General features: G+C 32.4%; 3 protein-coding genes across 3 annotated transcripts in view; all 3 read right to left on the bottom strand.

Moving 5' to 3' along the window:
• LOC132205848 (homeobox protein Nkx-3.2-like) overlaps positions 1–19,297 on the bottom strand; it is a 182,434-nt gene that overhangs the window by 27,429 nt on the left and 135,708 nt on the right. The window contains exon 7 of the transcript XR_009442723.1: positions 575–608. The gene's annotated coding sequence lies outside the window, so the exon portion shown is untranslated. The remainder of the gene's footprint in view (positions 1–574; positions 609–19,297) is intronic.
• Positions 15,938–19,297, bottom strand: part of LOC132205846 (hematopoietically-expressed homeobox protein HHEX-like) — a 33,480-nt gene continuing 30,120 nt past the window's right edge. Inside the window, exon 2 of the mRNA XM_059635171.1 lies at positions 15,938–17,617. Within this exon, the coding sequence (XP_059491154.1) occupies positions 17,211–17,617 (407 nt within the window). The 3' untranslated portion in view covers positions 15,938–17,210. The remainder of the gene's footprint in view (positions 17,618–19,297) is intronic.
• Positions 17,211–19,297, bottom strand: part of LOC132205729 (hematopoietically-expressed homeobox protein HHEX-like) — a 32,091-nt gene continuing 30,004 nt past the window's right edge. Inside the window, exon 2 of the mRNA XM_059634986.1 lies at positions 17,211–17,617. Within this exon, the coding sequence (XP_059490969.1) occupies positions 17,211–17,617 (407 nt within the window). The remainder of the gene's footprint in view (positions 17,618–19,297) is intronic.

Below are 19,297 nucleotides of genomic sequence, written 5' to 3'. Positions count from 1 at the left end.
AAACAGAAAAAACTCATCACAGAAAAATTTGTTGCAATAAAAATTATAATAATGTTATTTCTATAAGAAAAAATAATAAATGCAAAAATTATATTACCGATTTAAAATTTTTGTCGGATGCGGCATTGCTCGCTTATTATTTTTATTTTTTATTTTCAAATCTCGGCGCTTCTCGTTGCATTCAGGTGGGCCGTGTGGTGCCGATAATTTTTACCTGCCGGCCGGCCGAGTAAAAAGAAGCGCGGCGGCCGCTTCAAAGGGACACGCAAGTGTTGGATTGATTACGTTAGCCTCAAGATAACAAGCCATCTCGCCGCTCTTCGCACCTCCTCATCTCTCTCGTTTTTTATCCGCGCGTCTCGGCTCTCTATGGTATACACGGCTCGTTTTGATATGATTCAGCTCCCTCATTCTCATTCCATTCACACATTTATCATCGGGTTGTTCCGTCGCTCGCTCGCCCGACACACAAAGGAATTTTACTGCCAATTAGGGAAAAAGCTTGGGCAACCCTTTTAGCATAAAATTATCAAAATTGGAGCTGGAAATTTTTAAAAGGCAAAAAGGTACTCACGTTTTGCTGTGACTCTTCAAAGAAATCTCCAATCCTGAAAATATACATAATTTATTTAAATTGCATTTTTAAAAATCCAATTAAATAGAAAAATAATATAAAATGAAATATTTTATTTTATTTTCTGTGAAGTTGTACAAAAAATCCGTTAATCTTTTGATTTTACAAACTAAATTTGTTATTTAAACATTTGGTTTCTTGCTGCATTTTTAAAAATTTTGTGCCTTTTTTCCACATATTAATTCATTCCAGATTCCGTAACTCTTTTCTTTCTTTCTCGGCGGCAAATGCAAGGAAAATGTAGCATTTAAATGCCGCGGTCCTTGAGAGGTACAACTTAATAACAGAGGCCGGCGCGCGCTTCTCGAGCAAAAGCCAAGGGCGCCGCCGCTTCTCTACTTTTATTTTTTAAACAGCCGCGTGTATAAACGCATTAATTTTCCCACTTCTCGGGGATAATTTCTGTCCGTTTGTGCCGGATTAGCTGGAAATGGATTTGTTGATGATTGGTCGGTTAGCATTCCAGCAGCTTAATTTTAGAGAGTGGAAATCGGATGACGTAAATAGGAGCCCAAAATCTCGTTTATCATATTAGCATAAAGGGAAACTTTTTGTTTAATTATTAAGTTTACCTTATTTTTATTTTTAATGCATAATAATCATTTATTCAACATGGCAAAAAATATTCAAGACAAGCAAACATAGAAAAGAAATATTTTTTAAATATTCTTATTAATTGATCTATAATTTTTAGACTTTTAATATAAAAAATTCAAAGCAAAGATAATATATGAATATCTATATTCAACTGTATTGAGAGCAAGGTTTTTATTTTTATATAAATATTTAAAACCTAAATAATTTAAAAATGTATAAAAATTTAAAAATTACTTGTAAATTATTTTTCAACAATTTTTTCTAAAAATGTTATTTAAAACATGAAGTAAATAATGCTTTAAAAATAATTATAAAGTAACAATTTTTTTTGACATTTTCCTCCTTCTCTGGTTTTAGAATTCGAAATGGAATGCGTGTCTCATTGTCTGAGCCTTTTTCCGCGGCGGATTATAATTTTTGAAATGTAAAGGAGCTCCGGTTATGATTATATGGGGCGGGCGGCTCGTTGGAAGTTTGATATAAAAGCGTATACGGCTCTTCCAGTGTTTTGTTCTCTCTCTTTTTCGGTCTAGGTCGAGACGTCAATTAAAACTTTTATTATTGTTATTATGATCGGGCCTTGTTAAAAAGTCATTCTCGCTGAAAATCTCCCGCCTAGGCAAGTGAAGCCCCGAGGCCCAAGGCGGAAAAACTCAAAGGGTTATTTTTCGGTGTGTGTGTGTGTGCATATTATATAATAAGATAATTCGTCAACAAGATTATTTAATTCTCTAGCACGGCATCATTCTTCTTTATTTGAATTATTAGCAAAATTTGGGAGAGAAATTATTGTAAAAAATTGTTTGTAATTTAAAATGAAAAAAATCGAGACAATAAAAATTTCAAATAATATTTCTAATCTAACTGGATAACTGAAATGATTTAAAGTGCTTTTAAAGCAGACTTTTGGAAATAAAAATTTTATATTTAATAAAAATTTCCGACTCTAGATTTTAAAACTGGCCGGTGATACTCTTTGAAATCAATTTTTTCCCTGATAATGGGCTGTTTTGCTACTTTATGAATATGAATTGTCGCTGTAGTAATTCAAATATAAATGGGTGAAAGAAATTGAAATGAATTTGCATGAAATATTAATAAATTGGAAATTTTTATCATTTTATTCTTTAATCGATTTTAGCAGTGTTCAGTTTAGTCTCATACATACTCACATTAATAAGATATTTCAATTATTTATTATTTTTAATAAGTAAAAATTGCAGCGAAAACTAAAAATAAAATTTGCTTCACTATAATAAAGAATATTTATTCTGTTTATTAATTCTTAAACGGTAGTTTCAAGCATGCCCGTTATTATGTGATGATATTTTTATATTTTTTAATTAGGTGGAACGGAAATCTAACACCACGTTATTGACATAAAATATACATATTTTAATAACCATCGGCACAAGAGCGAGAAAAAGGCAATAAAAGCAATAAAACTTTTCAAAATCATATAAATTCCTTCAAACGTCCGTCTCTTGTGTCTTTCACTAACATATTATAGCAGTTTGTAAACCATTCATACCGATTCTGTGAAGTTCGCCGCGCTAACAAGCTCTGCGTCTCGCACGAAACGCTTGTTCTTTTTTTTCACTAAATTTTTATTTATATCTAATTAAAGGGCGATCGGAGAGGATCTCTCTTTTGATTTCCTCTCCACAAAAACTGCAGCTTTCCGGCGCGGCGTGTTGACGAAAGCAAATTATTTTTTGATAGACTCGCCTGCGCGTTTAATGCTCGGGTGCAGCCCGACAAAGGAGTCGAGCCGATCAAAAAAAGCGGCGGCCTCATCGCTAATGATCATTTGACATGAGCAGTGCGCGCCTCGGCTAACAATGAGCTTCTTCGGCTAAGCGTAAATGAATGTGGCGGCAACACACACTCAACCAGCCAATAATAAGAAATTCGTCCGTCTCGCACAACAAAAAGATCTCTGACCAGACTCTTTTACAATTAATCAGCGATTTGTTGAGAATTTTATACAAAATTGTATCTAAAAACAGCTTTTGCAGCTCAAATATGATACAATTTGAATTGAAAATGTAAACAATTCTGATAAAGTAGTATAGAAAGTTTTTTCTTAAAAGGCGATGGAAAAATTAGTTGAGAAAGTCCTGGGTAAATTAGTTTTTACTAAAATTGGTCAAAATAGACTATTCTAAAGAGTCATTTACTATTTATTTATTTAATTGAAAATTTATGATTTTTAAAAATTCTTTAGTCTTAACTCTGTTCATGGATTTATATTCAATGACTTCAATTTCACTGAGGAAAAAATTTCTTTAAAAAATAATTTAATAATCTAATGTATAGTTTTTACTTGCCAAACATTAAAAATAGTGAAAATTGAAAGTCTGCAATACCTGCAATAGATATTTATTATGTGAAGAGTTAAAAATAATGTTTTTAAAAAGTCTCATATGATTATTCCAAACAGGCTCTTTCATATTATAAAGGAGTTGTGATTGAAAATATTTTTTTTATAATATTTATTAAACTGAATTTCGGCCAACAGCTCAACAATTTAATTCAATTTCTGTGCTCTTCTTTTTACTCTTTTTAGGCCCCATTTACTGAAAAATAACGCATTTGAAAACAATGCTCTTATTTTGTTCATTTTTTTTGTCATTTCTTGTGGATTGGAGAAAAAAAGGACGAGAAGAAACACCTGGAACATCAATTTACTATCTTTCGCCTAAGCAAACAATGCTCTCTGAGTAGAAATTACAGGTTATGGAGTAAAATTATAAAGGCATTATATAAAATAACAGTAAAAAAATTTGAGCCAAACTAACACAATTTTTACTTGTAAAAACTTAATAAGATTTTCTAGCATTGTTAGCATGTGAGAACGTGTCAAAATCTGCTTAGCCATCGATTAAAAAATCTCGCCCTCCAATCTTCCCATTCACCTGTAAAAGCATGAACGGAAAAGTTCCCCATTAATCTTTTTTTTTTTGAAAAAGGTCTGCGCGTTTTTGTTTGATGTAGTTTTTAGTCAACGTGTGTTTTTTGCTCTCTTTTTCATGCGCAGGCCGGCGTCGTTCGGAAATAATGGGAAAAATGTAAGAAAGAACTACCCCGGCAATAAAGAATCGAAGGCGTGAAAAGTCGGCGGCGGCGGCGTCTCTCTTTAAAGAGAAGAATGAGTGATGATAGCTGCGCCGATTGTTATCCGCGCGCTCATTTATAAAAAAGTCAGCAGATTCTGCCGTGCAGCCAGAGAGAGATCCCATTATTGTTGTGCGCCTGCTTCTTTTGCGGCACAAAAGCAATCAAATAATATAACAAACGGGCGGCGTTTTTCTGCAAATTTCCTGACACAGACCGAGGCCGGCAGACAAATTGAAAAAGTTAGAGAGCGGCAAGAGAGAGAACGAGAGGAGGAAGATAAATTGGCATCGCAATGATATGATTTCAAACAAAACAAAATTTAATTGGAAAATTGCAGGGGGATTTTTTTTAATACTTAAATTGAGTTTTGAGTAAATAATTTTGTTAAAAAAAAATTATTTTTAGTTTTAATAAATTCTTCCCCGAAATTGGAATCCATTAAGAGGCTCTTGAAAAATTTAAAGTTATAATTAATATATTTATAAACCAATATTATTTACTTTTTTTATTTCATTTAGTTTAATAATTATATTATAAATTTAAAAATATTTGAATTATTAAAATAAATTAAAACTTTAGAATTAATTAAGTTTCAATTTTAATTTTTTTAAGCAATTCAAATTTTTCTACGTTTCAAATTAGGAAAATTTGAGATACTCATAATTATTTATATTTATTTTATTTTCATCACATTTAGTTTGCTGTGTCTCTAGTTCACAAATAATTCGATATCTCCTAAATTTATGGGTCATTGTGATTGTTATAATAAATTGCTATTTTAAAAATTTAAATTTCAAATTAATTTAGTGTATTTTAAATTTTCATTAAATAATATTTTTATAAATTTTTGCATTTTTTTTTATTTAGATTAATCATATTGTGGGTGGTCGAGCAGCCGAATTTGTCTCTTTTCCTCTGCCAATGCTAATTTGCAGTCAAGTATTCGCGCATATTAAATTTGTTTGGCTGCGAGCCGGATCCAATTTCGGACAAAAGCGGCGCAATCGGTGCTCATTCTTGTGCAGCGCTTTTTCTTTCTGTCTCTCTGCGATCGCGAGAGAAGAGGTGAAATTAAATATCACTAGGTGGCAGTGGGGTAATGGTCGGCGCTCTTCACACAGGCGGCTCCCTTTGTGCTGCCTTTTATGGCAGGTAATTACACCGAAAGGCAGGCAGCACCGGCAGCTCGCGGGAGGGGAGGGGGAGCGCGAGAGGGGCACCGCGGCAGACCCGCCGTTCACCTGTGCGGTGCTGCCCCTAATGAAATAACGAGAGAGGAAATTTGTTGTGCGCGGAATATCGTTGTCCGAGTCTCAAGGCACTTTGACGCCTTTAATTAATAGATCCAAGATCCACAGGATTTTTTTTGTCAGAAAAAGGGTTATTTTTTAAATTTATGAATGGGGTGATGTTATTTTTTAAATTTTTAAGGGTTGTACATGTTACAACCAAAGCAATTTCGAATTTTCATTCACGCACCGAAGTGAAAATTATTAAACAAAAAAGTTTTTAATTAATTATTTAATTTACATGCGTCATGAATGCAGAAAATTTATAAGAAAAATGAAAAATTTCAACAAATTCTTAGCCCCTGTCGTATGAGAGCACCATCAAACAACAATATTTTATCATTTTTAATATATTAATCAATTTAAAGGAGCTTTAATGTCTGAATATTATACCGTGCATTTTTCCCATAATTTTCATCACAAAGTATGGAATTGTACAATGGCAAACTAATATTAATTGTATTTATTTAATTAATCTTATTTAAAATATTATCTTGTATGTATTTCAATTTTTCGTTTAATACGCAGGTGCTACCGAGAAAAAGTGTTGTACAATCTCACGTTTATAAATACTTATTATAGAGTTTCCGATCGTTTGCGTTTTTTATATTTCTGATCGTCAGGTGCAGCACGTCTGCCTGAGTTGGAGATGCGTGGATTCGCTGGTCATTCAGCGGAACAAACTCTTTCAGCCAGAGAGTCGTGACCTTTCATGCATTGCGCATTTCTCGCTGCGTCCCGAGATCATGTCATACTATTCATGACGTGCTACTCCTTTCTCGGCTCTAATCACCTGGAAATAAATAATTGGCTTGCCTGTTTGTCTTCTGGAACGAGAGTAGAAAAAGTGAGCGGAGAATAGCATCCGTTGACACCCAAGAAAATACCTTAATTTAATGATATTTAAAATTTAAATCTAACTAGTTTTATTGATCACTTGATCAAATTTGAAATGAAATAATCGATCAATTTTATAGAGAATATTTATTTTGTCATCAATGATTTAAAATTTTCAATTTTATTCACGATATTTTACTTCAAAAAGCCATTCATTTGGAAATATTATTAGAAATAAAATATTGCGGATATGGAAATATGCAAATTTTAAGAAATCTTCTTTAAAAAAATGGGAAAATATATATGATTTTTCTTTCCTTTTTTTAAATAATGTAAAAGTAATGAGATCTGTGCATACTTATCGCGTTCACCGGTGCCGTTTTCAAATTAAGAAAATGAGCTCGGGATTATAATAAGGGCGTGCTGCAAATTATCTCCGAGCGGTGGGAAATTCGGCGTCGCGCGCGCGGCACGAAAGCCGGTGATGCGCGAAAAGAGGCAGCGGCGGAGAATTTAATACCCCAGCAAGCCGAGAGCTGCACCCTGCGAGAGAGGCTCATTTGAAATTCTCTCATTCGCGTAAAGGCGCTCACCGACCGCACATCTGCAATTTATTTTAATGAGAGAATCCGAGACGCTCATCCCCGGCGCTATTTTATTAAGAATTTAACTCGAATTTCATCTGCAGTGAGAGAGCGTGGGTTGAGATTGTTCTCGTTCCACGCAGAATTTCTCATATTGCGGAAGTAAATTTCTAAATCAATCAATAATACGGTCCCAGCATTTTTATAGGAAAATCTTCAAAATGCAACCAAAAAACTTGATGAAATAAAACTGATTATTTTTACAAAAGACAGAATTTCAGTAATAAAAGTACTCTTTTTATCTTTAAAAATTTGGAGGTGTATTAACCTGATTGATATTCATTATTCATAAAGAGCTTCAAAGTTATTTATTAAATTTTACAAATAATTATCACAAATTAATTTGCTATCTTCAACAAAAATGGACAAAGCATATTTAATTTTAATTAAATTATGTAGAATTCATGATATTGCATTGTGCGACACAGTACATATAAATATGAAACAAAACGTCAAACAAATTGTTTATGAATATTAAAAACGCAATAATTTAAAAATAAAAGCATTAAATATATAAAAAGTCCCAAAAATTAACAAAATGTTTTAAATAAAAAATTTTATATGTGATTAAAAGGGAAAATTAGGTAAATATAATTTAATCTATCAGAGCTCATAAATGTTTTTAAAATTTCTTGAACTATAAAAATAGCTTGCATATTTTCACCTATTATATATTATATTTTTTATGAGCTTGATTATTTCCGTCTTTCTTTAATAACGTCATCAAATGGAAAATGTGTGTTTGTTTTGCCGAATACAAAATAAGAACATGAATAATCGCATCCAGCTGCTTTTTTCTATAACAAAAAAGGGTGCATTTCATTAAATTCGGCGCACGTGAGACGCGGAACAAAAAAGACAAACATAAACAAAGCCGAAAAATATAAATTACCATACTAACTCAAAGGGCGGCGAAATTTATGAGGTGTAATAAAACAATATTTCAAAATTAGCGCGAAGGGTTAATGTTGTTTTGCCAGCGAGCGAGCGAGAGAAAAGAAAAACAAAGAAGAAACCAGACAGTGATGGATCTGCACCGCACGAGAAAAAAGCTAACAAATTACCTAATTAAGCTCTGATACGGGCGCTCTCGTAATTAAGACGTATACATACCTGCGCTATAAAATGATAATACAATGTGCGTTGTATTTTGGTTAATATTCACGTCCGCCCAAAAATTAAGAAAAAAAGGGAGAATCCATCAACCGACGCACCGATTTCATCTTTGTTAGATGCTATCGAGGGTTATATTGCACACGTGAGAGATGAGAAAGAGAGATGTGTGCTCTTTAATGAGCGTAATCAGCCTTGATACGAACGGGTGTGAAAAATGGCCGCTGCAGCTTAATACGTGGGTTTTATTGCCTTCATTTGCGAAAATAATGAAGATCTCCAACGTTAATTTATTTCTCAAAGAAACCGTGTGCAGGTGAGAGATCTTGGGAGAAAAATCAATCACCGGGATTTCATGAAAGAGGTTAATTACCTTCTAGATTCTCTCAAAATTATATTATGCTTAATTTAGGTACAGGCAATATCAATCACAAATTTTAAGGTTAAGCAGAAAATGTTTTGCTATGAATTTACATTTTTACAAGGAGCAAAATTTTGCAAAAATATTGAACATTCAAATAGTTCAATATGCTTGATGAAAATTAGATCTTATTTTTTTTTAATTACTTTTACTTTCCATAAAAAAAATTTTAATAAAATTTAAACCACATCGCGCACGTTGTATTGTAATTTAAAGACTCCAAATTTATTCAGAATGGTGCATCACGTGAAGCAAATTAATTTTCATTAAATTTTATATTTGTATCTTACAATTAGTAACTTAAGATATGTATTTTTAGGCTCTTGCAGTGGCCGAAAGTAAAATCTGATAAATTTTTTAATGTTATTTAATGTAAAATGCTGTGGGAGCAATGTAAGCTTGAATTATTCCATGAGTAAAACATACAACGCCTTGAAACCACAATTTAATACTAATTCAACTGAGCACACATCTAATCAGGATTAATAAATAGATTGCAAATCTCTCAAACCACACTAAAATTTTCCAATCCCGTGCCAAAGCAAGGCACCAATGCTGAAACAATAGAATAAATAATTCTATCAACCGCATCTCCCATACTTTTATTCTACCGAAATTCTGTTAAAAAATCAGCCCACAATTAGCCTTAAAGAGGACGAGCTGAGAGAGGCGTTAACACGAAAACACACACGTCGCTCTCTTGAAATAAAAAATGTGGAAAAGCAGCTCCGCCTCGGCCTAATTTAGGTAACATTTTCATCAGCGTAATCATCCAAAATCCGAGAGGCGAGAGAGTCGAAGCCTCAAGGCGCGATGATGAACGTGCGTTTTGGACGAGAAGCAACAAAAATGTTTGATGCTGTTATACCTCCCAAGAAACGCCACACACAAACACACACAAGCATTCACTCCAAACTACATGGATAAAAAACGAAACGCAGGCGGCGGTCTTTGATGGAAAGGCTTGAATACAATGGAAAAATTATAATTGAAAAATGTCTTGATTACCCCTTTGATTGTTGCGTCCGCGGTAGCCGCCTGCAATAATCTTGGATTCTCGTGAGTCTGGGTAGAATTTCAAAAGAATATCATTTCGCTTTCTAATAATTTTTTTCTTATACTTTGAACAAAAATACACGTGTCGTACAAATGAAAAACTATGCTGAAGAAATGTGCGTACTCAATTTAACTTAGATTTGTTGAGGTTATTAACAGCTTAAATTAACACAAAATTAACCCCATTAATCAATTTTAAAATTCATATATTGGTATCAAAAGTCCCACAAAAACACATAAGGTTTATTTTTTGTCTTTAGAACAATAATTGTGTGATAATAAAAAAAATAGCTTTAACTGCAATCAAAATTTAACTTCTTTTAAAATCATAATTATAAACTGAAATCGAAAAAAAATTAAATTTTTGCACTAGAAATATTTGTAAAGAGTTGGTTTGAATTGAAAAACAGTTATCTTTATTTCACTGAATAAAAATTAAATTTATGAAGTACAATTTGGATTTACCAGTTTATAATTGCTCTTTTTTTATTTTGATAGTGCTTCCGTAATTTTTAGCTGAAAAATAAAAGTTGGCAGCAACCAGATGCATTAATATCTAGTTAGGTACTAAAGAGATATATTTCTCTCTCGTGGGAACTCCTTTTGACAAAGTCATTAGATAAGAAAAATAGGCGCTCATAATAAAGTAACTTATTCCCATGCTTGGTCAGTGACAGCGAAAATACACTAGTCTATCAAAGTTTGAGAGAGTGTGTGGCATGGCATCTACCTCTTAATAATAATGAGATGCTCACCAGCTTTACAGAGAGAAGTTCACACGATGACCCCCCGGATGAATACGCAGGCAGCATGAAACCGCAAAATTATTATGTGAACATCATTAGAAGAGGTGCTATGATCGTCAGCAGAGAAAGAAGAAAGAAGCTGTCATTTAGACACGAAATCCATTCAATTTTTAGTTAAAACACGTCGCCTTTTTTGTTGGCTTTTGATGAGCTTTTTTATATAATGAAGGCCTTTTTGCCTAATTTTTGCTGACGATAATGAGGAAATTACGCTTAGGTGTGAAGAGATTATGTTCTGTTCATAAAACTTTAGCTTGAAATGATTGTCATTTCAATTGTGGAGAAAATGAAATAGCATTTTTTCTAAATTTAAGTATGATTTGAAGTTGTGGAGAGAAGCTAAAATTTTTACAACATACTATTAATGTAGTTTGCCAAGTGTAGTAATTTAAAAAAAAATTCAAAATTTAAGTTGCCCACTTAAAATTTCACAGGTCCTCCATGGTCTTAAAATAATCTCATGAAAGTTTCACCTGAAAATTTTGAAAATTACAAGGAATTTTAAAAAGTCCAAAAATAACTTGGCTTCATGTGGGCCTACAAATAGTATTAAAAATAAAATTTGACTGGAAAATAAGAAAAAAAAATCCTAATTAGATAAAATTAATAGGCCACGAAAAGAAATTTTAAAATTTTTTAAACATTGATTTAAAAAAAAATCATTAAATTTTAATATTTTAATTTAAAATCCAATTAAAAAACTATTTTATTTCCCTATTTCCTTGCTTGAATAATCATTGCTCCAAGTCAATGAGTAAAATGATTACATCCTGAGCAATTACATCCTATCTTAAGTGGCACCAAATCAACTCCCAAGGTAGGTTTTTGATAGAAAAAAATCAAGTATTATTGCACATTAATATGCCCATCGAGTTTTGCTCTGTATATGTAATTTCGGCTCTCCTACTTGCGAGTTTCAGCAGTTAAAAGGCTGTGATTATCCCGCTAATTGAGATCTGTGCTCAGTGTTGCGAAGAAAATTCGGTGAAAATTTATAAATCACTCGAAGAAATCCACATTGGGACAAGTAGCGCGCAATTAGCCCATTATTCAAAAATCCTCTCGGCCATTTTGGACGGAAGTTGAAATTCGGCCGATTGCAGTGCACGCGTGAGGTCGGTCAAAGGCTATCATTATGGTCGAATTTCTCTCCTGGATTATATTTATATGTATGAGCGAGCGAGCCGAGCGGCGATTCGCAATTAGCCGATTACAATATCAACACGCTGCTTTTTAATTTGATATGTATCTGCGTCGGTCGAGCTGAAATCGAGATTCTTTGTTTGCCGCCTCTAATAATAATACAACTCGGCAGGAAGACAAGACCATTCACCTAAGACACGTTATTTATGGCGCTCGGACCCAAAATAAGATGTTTGGTAATGAAACGACCAACGTACAAGAAGTTGTTTATAAATTCTTGAGATCCAAAAACACATTGTAAGGAATATTTTTTTTCCAATTAAAGTTTTGTCTGTTGAATTTAATTTAAATTTCTGCATGCAGAGATAATTGGAATTATTTAAGAAGTTAAAATTTTGATATTAGAATCATCCCGAAATTGTTCATTAATAAATTCAAAATTCAAAGTCCTGTGAAAAAATGTCAAGATCATCTTCTGTTATGAATACCTTGAATTATAATTAGTAATTAATAATTATTTACGCTTTTTAATATACATTTTTAGAGTCTTTAATTTCATTTGTTAGGAATACAAGTGAAAGAGTATTTCGCTCAATTCAGTTCAATTATTATAATCTTGCTTGGAAAATTATAGATATCTCATTTTTTTGAAAAGTTATTTATTCTGAAATTTATTATTATTTTACTTTGTTTAAGACAAATTTTGATTGAAGTTTAAAAAAAATTTCCTTTGTATTTTGGTACCATGTTTTAATATGGGAATAGGGCCATAATTATTTATCTTCATTTTTAGAATTTCATTTCAGTTTCCATTCCTTGCATTTTGGATTTCTCAGCATCAACACTGCTGCACTGAGTTGCAAATGAGTTAAATCTCTAAAGAAATTTTATGTGGCCAGAGTGAAAGGAGGCCTTGACTTTGGTCTTGCTTTTCGGCGTGGTGAGTGACATAAATTAGAGGGTGAGAGAAAGCAGACGCCCTCGAATCTTTCTTTCGAACAAGTTTAAAAGCATTTTACCAGGAAGGAAGCAATCACTTTTTTACTCAAATCGCTTTTTACAATTTTCAAAAATGAACTGCTTCTCTGCTTTAAAAGAAAAAAAATGGACGTTTTTATCTCTCTTGAGGGCTCGCACACGGAGAAAAACGGCTCAAAAGTCGTGATGATATTCTCTGAATTATCTTAATAAGTTAATTTCGGCCGAGGTGCCTGCTTTTTTAATATTTATTAATTATGTTGTTTTGGTGCGAGTGATCCACGGGTGGTCCCTTTCATCTCGAGCGCCGGCCGCTGCTTTTATCTCCGATCTCTTCAACGTGAAGCCAGGCCCGGACTGAACTATTTAAGAAAAGGACAAGAGAACGAGATATTTAAAAAAAGAGACTGATTATCGGATTGTTTTAGTTCAAATGATACAATTGTAAAAGAATGTGTGTTACAGTTGAAAAATATAAAATATTATGAAAAGCTCAATGTAAAATATTTTACGAAGAAGAAATTTATTTAATTTTATTTATAAAATTTTAAAATCACCATCCAGTGGTTTATATTTTGTATTTTTTTAAGCTCTTACAATTAATCAGTCCGGAGCTGATGGCATATCTAAAGCAAGAGAAGAAATATCTGACTCGGCCGCACAATTACCATAATACATGCATAAATATTTCCCCTAACTCATTGTGATGAAGACACTGCTCTCAGAAAACTAGTTTGTCAAAAAGGTCAATTGCAAATTACTTATTTTTATTTTTCTAAGTATCAAAAACAAAATTACTCCGGTGCAGTTAAAAATTTGAAAAAACGGAGGTGCATTAATGTTGATTTATGTTTTTAAAGTTAACTTCCAGAGTCATAAGAGTAAAGTGAACTTTGCTTTATCTTATTAAATAGAACTAGCTGAATGCAAATTAATTCGTTTTGGTGCTACTCTTTTTTTAAGATCAGAATAACAGGGACGTTTTTGAGCTTATTTTTTTTTACCACGTGTATTATATTGATTCTAGTGGACGAATTTTATTTACAGAAAAATGCGTCTTATAAAATCGTAAACTTTTTATCTCGGAATGAAAAAATAAATAATTATTTTAATTTTTAAGGAATATTTACTGAATCTGGTCCGAAATTAACCAATTAAAATATTATAATTTTTTATTTTCTCAAATTAAAAAAAAACACACAGCAAGTGTCTTCAATTTAGTTGAAATTTGCAAATTTTTCCCATCAAAATTATCAAGATCAATAATAAAGCATTAAAATGAACAGCCGCAAGTGTAATTTATTTTATTCCGTCCGTCATGCAAATTCCTGCAATGTTAATGAGTTCCATCGGACTCGAATAAGTAAGAAGATTCAGAATAAAATATTGGATCGTGTGTGAGTTGCTCGCACGGAGAAGAAAAAAGCGACGCGGCGGCTGGCAAATTAAAGGGTTGCGGCGTCGTAATGAAATTGATTAGGGATTTTGGCTTGTTATCAGAGACGCGCCCGCCTTTTACACTAACTAATACGCGCGCATGGAATATTATACATTTCGGTGTTTCGCGTGCAGCAACTCTCGTCTGACAACTCCATCTACGCACGCGGGCCAATTAGAAATAAATCAGAAGAGGAAAACTCCAATTCCTTCAAGACTACTGTTAATTAGAAGAGTGACAAAAAAAAAATTATTTTTAAGAATGTCACGTTAAAAATAAAATGATTTGTAATATATTTTATTTTAAAAAGATTTTTATTTTTTTATTTTTTACTAATTTATTAAATTAATTAAAAAAAAAATTAAGTTAATATTATAAATCCAATGGATGATAATTATATTTTGTTGGTATCTAATTGTGTTTAAATTTTGAACTCTAAATTTAAACACATAAATATTTTGTTGACATAAGGAAACCTTCAAATGAAAAGAATAATTTAAATGAATCAATGTAAAAATGTTCCTTTTGATATTGACTTAAAAATCGGGCTGCTTAAATAATTTAGCATAAAGATTTTAAATTTCTTCTTCCAAATTTGACACGAATGAAGATTATCCCTCTTAAAAGCTTTATGAATTTAAAAAAAGGGTTGCTGCCTTTTCACACTGCAATGAAACTCGACCTTGGCGTTAAATTATCACGATAGGCAGCCCATCATCGCTTGCATATAAAAAAATATAATAAATGTGAATTGAAGGAGTGAGGGTTGGTTTTTTATTATTCACAAAATGCACCTGCTTCGGTTATTAAAGTATTCTTTCGAATCATTAGTGTTAGTTTTAATATGGCGATGGAACTGGTTCGCAGGATTAGAGGAACATCTGCGTGTATCGAGTGATAATCAATTATACGCAAAGGCGCGAACGGGCAGCTTTTGTGTTCGGCTCGATTAAGATGAAGCGCTTTAGGGGTTCGACAAAGGGGAGCAGCAGTTTTTGGTTCAGAAGCGACGAGGAATTATTATATTACAATATATGTATGTCAATGCGGTGCAAATTGAGTGAGAGAGGGCGGAACTAAATTGAGAGCGTTATTTACACTTGGCATGAGCAGCCTCTCGATATTGCGTTTTGGCTATCGGGACAAAAAATAATAATTATTCACTTTCCTACAGCTGCAAAACTCCATAAGCAATAAAACTAAATGAAAATAACAGTATAGCAGTTTCTTATCTTGCTATTGTTATTGCTCTTTTAATTTAATATAAAACAATATTAGGTCAAAATAATATTTAAAGTTGCCAAAGCTTACATGATGGTAAAAAATTTAATAATATTTTAATTTATAATTTATCCTCAAATTTATAACTTAAAACAGACTTAAAACAAAAAAAACTCTTTCTAGTGTGGTGCCGTTGTGTGCAACAATTCCTTTAAAAAAGTGGTTTTATCGATGCAAATCAATAAATGATTGTAAAAATGTGGACAAATATAAATGAAAAAGAATAATAACTTTTGAATTATGTTAGCGTAGAAATTGAGCATCATTCATATGGAAAAACAATTAATTTAGAAATTTCATTTACTTTTGCTCTGATTTTTAGCTACATTAGTTCGACTGGTCCTTATTATGCAAGAATTACACACTTTGTTGGCTTAAAAAAATTTTGACTGTAAATTTCACTCAAACTATTTATTTTTATAATTTTTTCCAAACAATTTTTATCGATTTGAGAAACAAAAATACTTATTTTATTCTTCATTCATTTTTTTTTTTTTACTTAATTTAAATTTATTTCTATTGGGGTAGTTTTATTGATAAATGAAAAATGAAACAAAGCTTTGTCGTTTTAGACCAATATCTTGGTGTAACATCTATATTTCGCATTTTTCTCAATTTATATACTGTACATTTTCAATTCATATATCGCATTTCTCATTTCTTACTATGGTACGATATACAATTTCAGCAATAATTTTCTCCGTCTATATTTATTCAAAGGATGACACATATTTTTGCTATATAATCTCATATTAATCTTACGAGTACAACAACAAATTACACGGACAAAAGCTTCAGGCGCGAGACAATGAGTTTATATTTTATATTCACAACAATCATTATCCTAACTTGATATAATATATTGGAAAAAAAATTATCTTTCATACATCGACGTAAGCTTCAAGTAATCTTTATTCAATAGTAGGAAATTCAGCGCTATTTATTTATAATAATAAAGTATGAGGTGGTGTGTATTTTGCTCAATTTCTCATTTTCGCATGCACTTTGTCTCATTCTCAGGTGGTCTCCAATGTTTTAATAAATATTCTACAGGCAGATTTAGCTATTTAAAAGTAATATCGCATTTCCATTTGACGGCCACACATTTATATAATTCAATAATTTACATTTTTGCGCTTAATCAGAGACAGATAGAGAGAGATATATACTTGTGGAGTGTGGATATTTATGCATTTTGTGCCCGTGCAAATTTCAGCAGTCTCACTCAAACACACGTTTTTCTTCAATCAAACACAACTCTGAAGCTTAAATCTAAAAAGTTGATTTTTATTTATTAGTTTCCGAGTGAAAGAAAAGTTAGAGAAATGATAGCAGTTGAAAAAATTAATCACTTAAAAAAATTTGAAATTGAATCCCAACTTTACTGGATTGCAAGAAAAATGAATAGCTGAAAAGCTTAACACATTGGCATAAAAAAAAATTAAAAAAAAATCCTTCATCAGATACAAATCTGAGCCATTTAGAGTTCTTATAACGATTTTAAATCACATTTTTTTCTTCTTTATAAAGATTTTTTTTAAATTTCGAGGGTGAGATAAGCACATAATTCCTAAAAATTATATTTTGAAGATTGTGCTTTTATTCCATGAACTTTTTTGAATTAAAAAAATCAATTTTAATCAAATTTAGAACAATTTTAAATTTGAAATTCGCTTCAGAGTCGCGTGACAAATTCACTCAGGAAATAAATTATAACAGCAGCACTTTAAAAATTGATCAGGAGCGTCCGCTTAAGTCAACAATATAAAACTCAACAAAAAATATATAGTCCGGCTAAATTTAAATTCACAGAGAGAGCATTTCATTCATTTGGCTCCGAACGGCGGCGGGACTCACTTCTCGGCGTTCGAGGCGGCGACGGCCGCGGCCATGACGGCGGCCGCGGCCGCCGCACTCTTGCACTCCTCGACCTTCTTCTTCAGCAGGCCCAGGTCTTGGACGTTCTCGAGGAAGGACTTGTGCGCCGTGAGGATTTTGGCCGACTCGACGTCCTTCTTCAGCTCCTCGAGGTCGCGCTTCAGTTTGGCCCGCCGGTTTTGGAACCACGTGATGACCTGCGCGTTGCTCAGGCCCAGTTGCAGCGCAATCTCGTCGCGGTCGGCCGGCGACAGGTACTTCTGGTACAGGAACCGCTTTTCCAGCTCAAAGATCTGGTGGTTGGTGAACGCCGTCCGCGACTTGCGCTTCTTCTTCGGCTGCTGCCGCGAGTTGAAAAGGTTTAGGTGGCTCGAACTGCCGTCTGCAAAAATATCATGGAAAAATTTATCATTTAATACAATGGTGAACAATTTTTTTTTTATAAATATTTTAAAATGGGCATTTTGATCAATAATTTTAAATTCATACTTACCAGTGAAAAGATCGTTCCACAATTAAAAAAAAAAATGAAACACAAAAATATTACAGCATTTTTATACTGTTCCAATTTTTAAATTTTCCCAGCAAGAAGAGAGTGCAGCAGAAAAAAGTTCTTACTTTTATACACCATTTACAATTAAATAATATAACAAAAATTTAAATCTTTTAAGTTGATTAAAGGAATATTAATGTTCTATAGACAAATTATAATTTTCATTGCTTTAGGCCCATTTGTGCAATGTATTCTAATACAACAAAGCTGATTAATATGATTTTGAAGAAAAGAATTAATGACATTTTTTAATCTTGCAAAAGCAAACGTATCAAAGAAGAATAAGATTACAATAAATATTATTTATACTATTTTTAGTTTAAAAAAGTATACTTTTTTACTTTTCTCTTCACTACATGAAGTAGACATGCCACAAAATTAAAAAGCCAAGCTTTTAGAATTAAAAAAATTTTAAGCACATTAAGTTTTAAATACGGAAAAATTTAAATTATTTATTTCAAGTTTAAAAATTTTAAATGTAATTAAATAATTTAACTTATGTTTAATACTGTCAAGACAATCATAAATATGGTGATTCCAGACTACATTTTATGGGTTAGCAGCACTGGTGACTATACCGGTTTTTACTATATTGCTTATCAATATGGCTGTTTGTGGGTGTGTTTCTCACAGCTGATTGGCAGCTTGCCTACGTTTTTTTACTTTGTTTTTGTTCTGCGTCAAGAAGTGGTTAATTGTGTATCGTGGTGCTTTTTTTAGCGTTTTTGTTACTGGTTGGATAATTACAATTAGTTATACGCAATTATTTTCCTCTATATCCACATATATGGTCCAAAATGAGCAGTCTGGAATATACTAGATATGTTCCAAACAATCCAATCCCCTCCGGTATTACAATAACATAATCGCGGTATTTCAATTTACTCTCTGAGCTTTTATTACATAGCAAAGTCTCTCATTTATAAGTACTACTGCACGCGCAGTCACATATTAGACAATTACCGGCGGTGCAGCACATGAGATGAGCGTACAGCTGCCCGTTTTGTTATTTTATACCCATATAAATATAATAATGCGTTTCCCCTTCCCCTCCTTCTCATTAAAACCGAGAAGTGCAGTGATGCAAGTGCGCAATTACGGTATGTAATTCACCCAAGAGAGAAGGCAGAGTTTTGATTTTTATTCCAATATTAATGCACCAGAGTTGACAAGGGCCATTTATCACGGATGTAGTTTCTAATAATTCTCTGTGTATTATAAACTCTGGCTGGTGTATGGATTGATTAATTGTTTTATTCGATTGGAGAGAAGGTTAAGTCAGTCTCAACTGCACACTTTCATCTCTGGCAAGTATGTTGTTATTTATTGCCTAACGTGTTAGTTATTTAATTAAATGCGAGAGAGTCGATAATTTTCTTCACTGATTGGAACAAGTAGTTTGTACTTAACTGTTAATAGGAATTATGATTACATTAAATAAATGCATTCATTTTAATAATTTTCTACGAATGAAATTACCATTTATATCATTTCTTGCACAAACAGATG

Source organism: Neocloeon triangulifer, unplaced genomic scaffold (genome assembly GCF_031216515.1).
Source record: "Neocloeon triangulifer isolate White Clay Creek 2 clone unplaced genomic scaffold, ASM3121651v1 ptg000003l, whole genome shotgun sequence".
Classification (NCBI taxonomy): Eukaryota; Metazoa; Arthropoda; class Insecta; order Ephemeroptera; family Baetidae; genus Neocloeon; species Neocloeon triangulifer.
The sequence above is the reverse complement of the archived record's forward strand: the minus strand, read 5'-3'. Positions and strand labels throughout refer to the sequence as shown.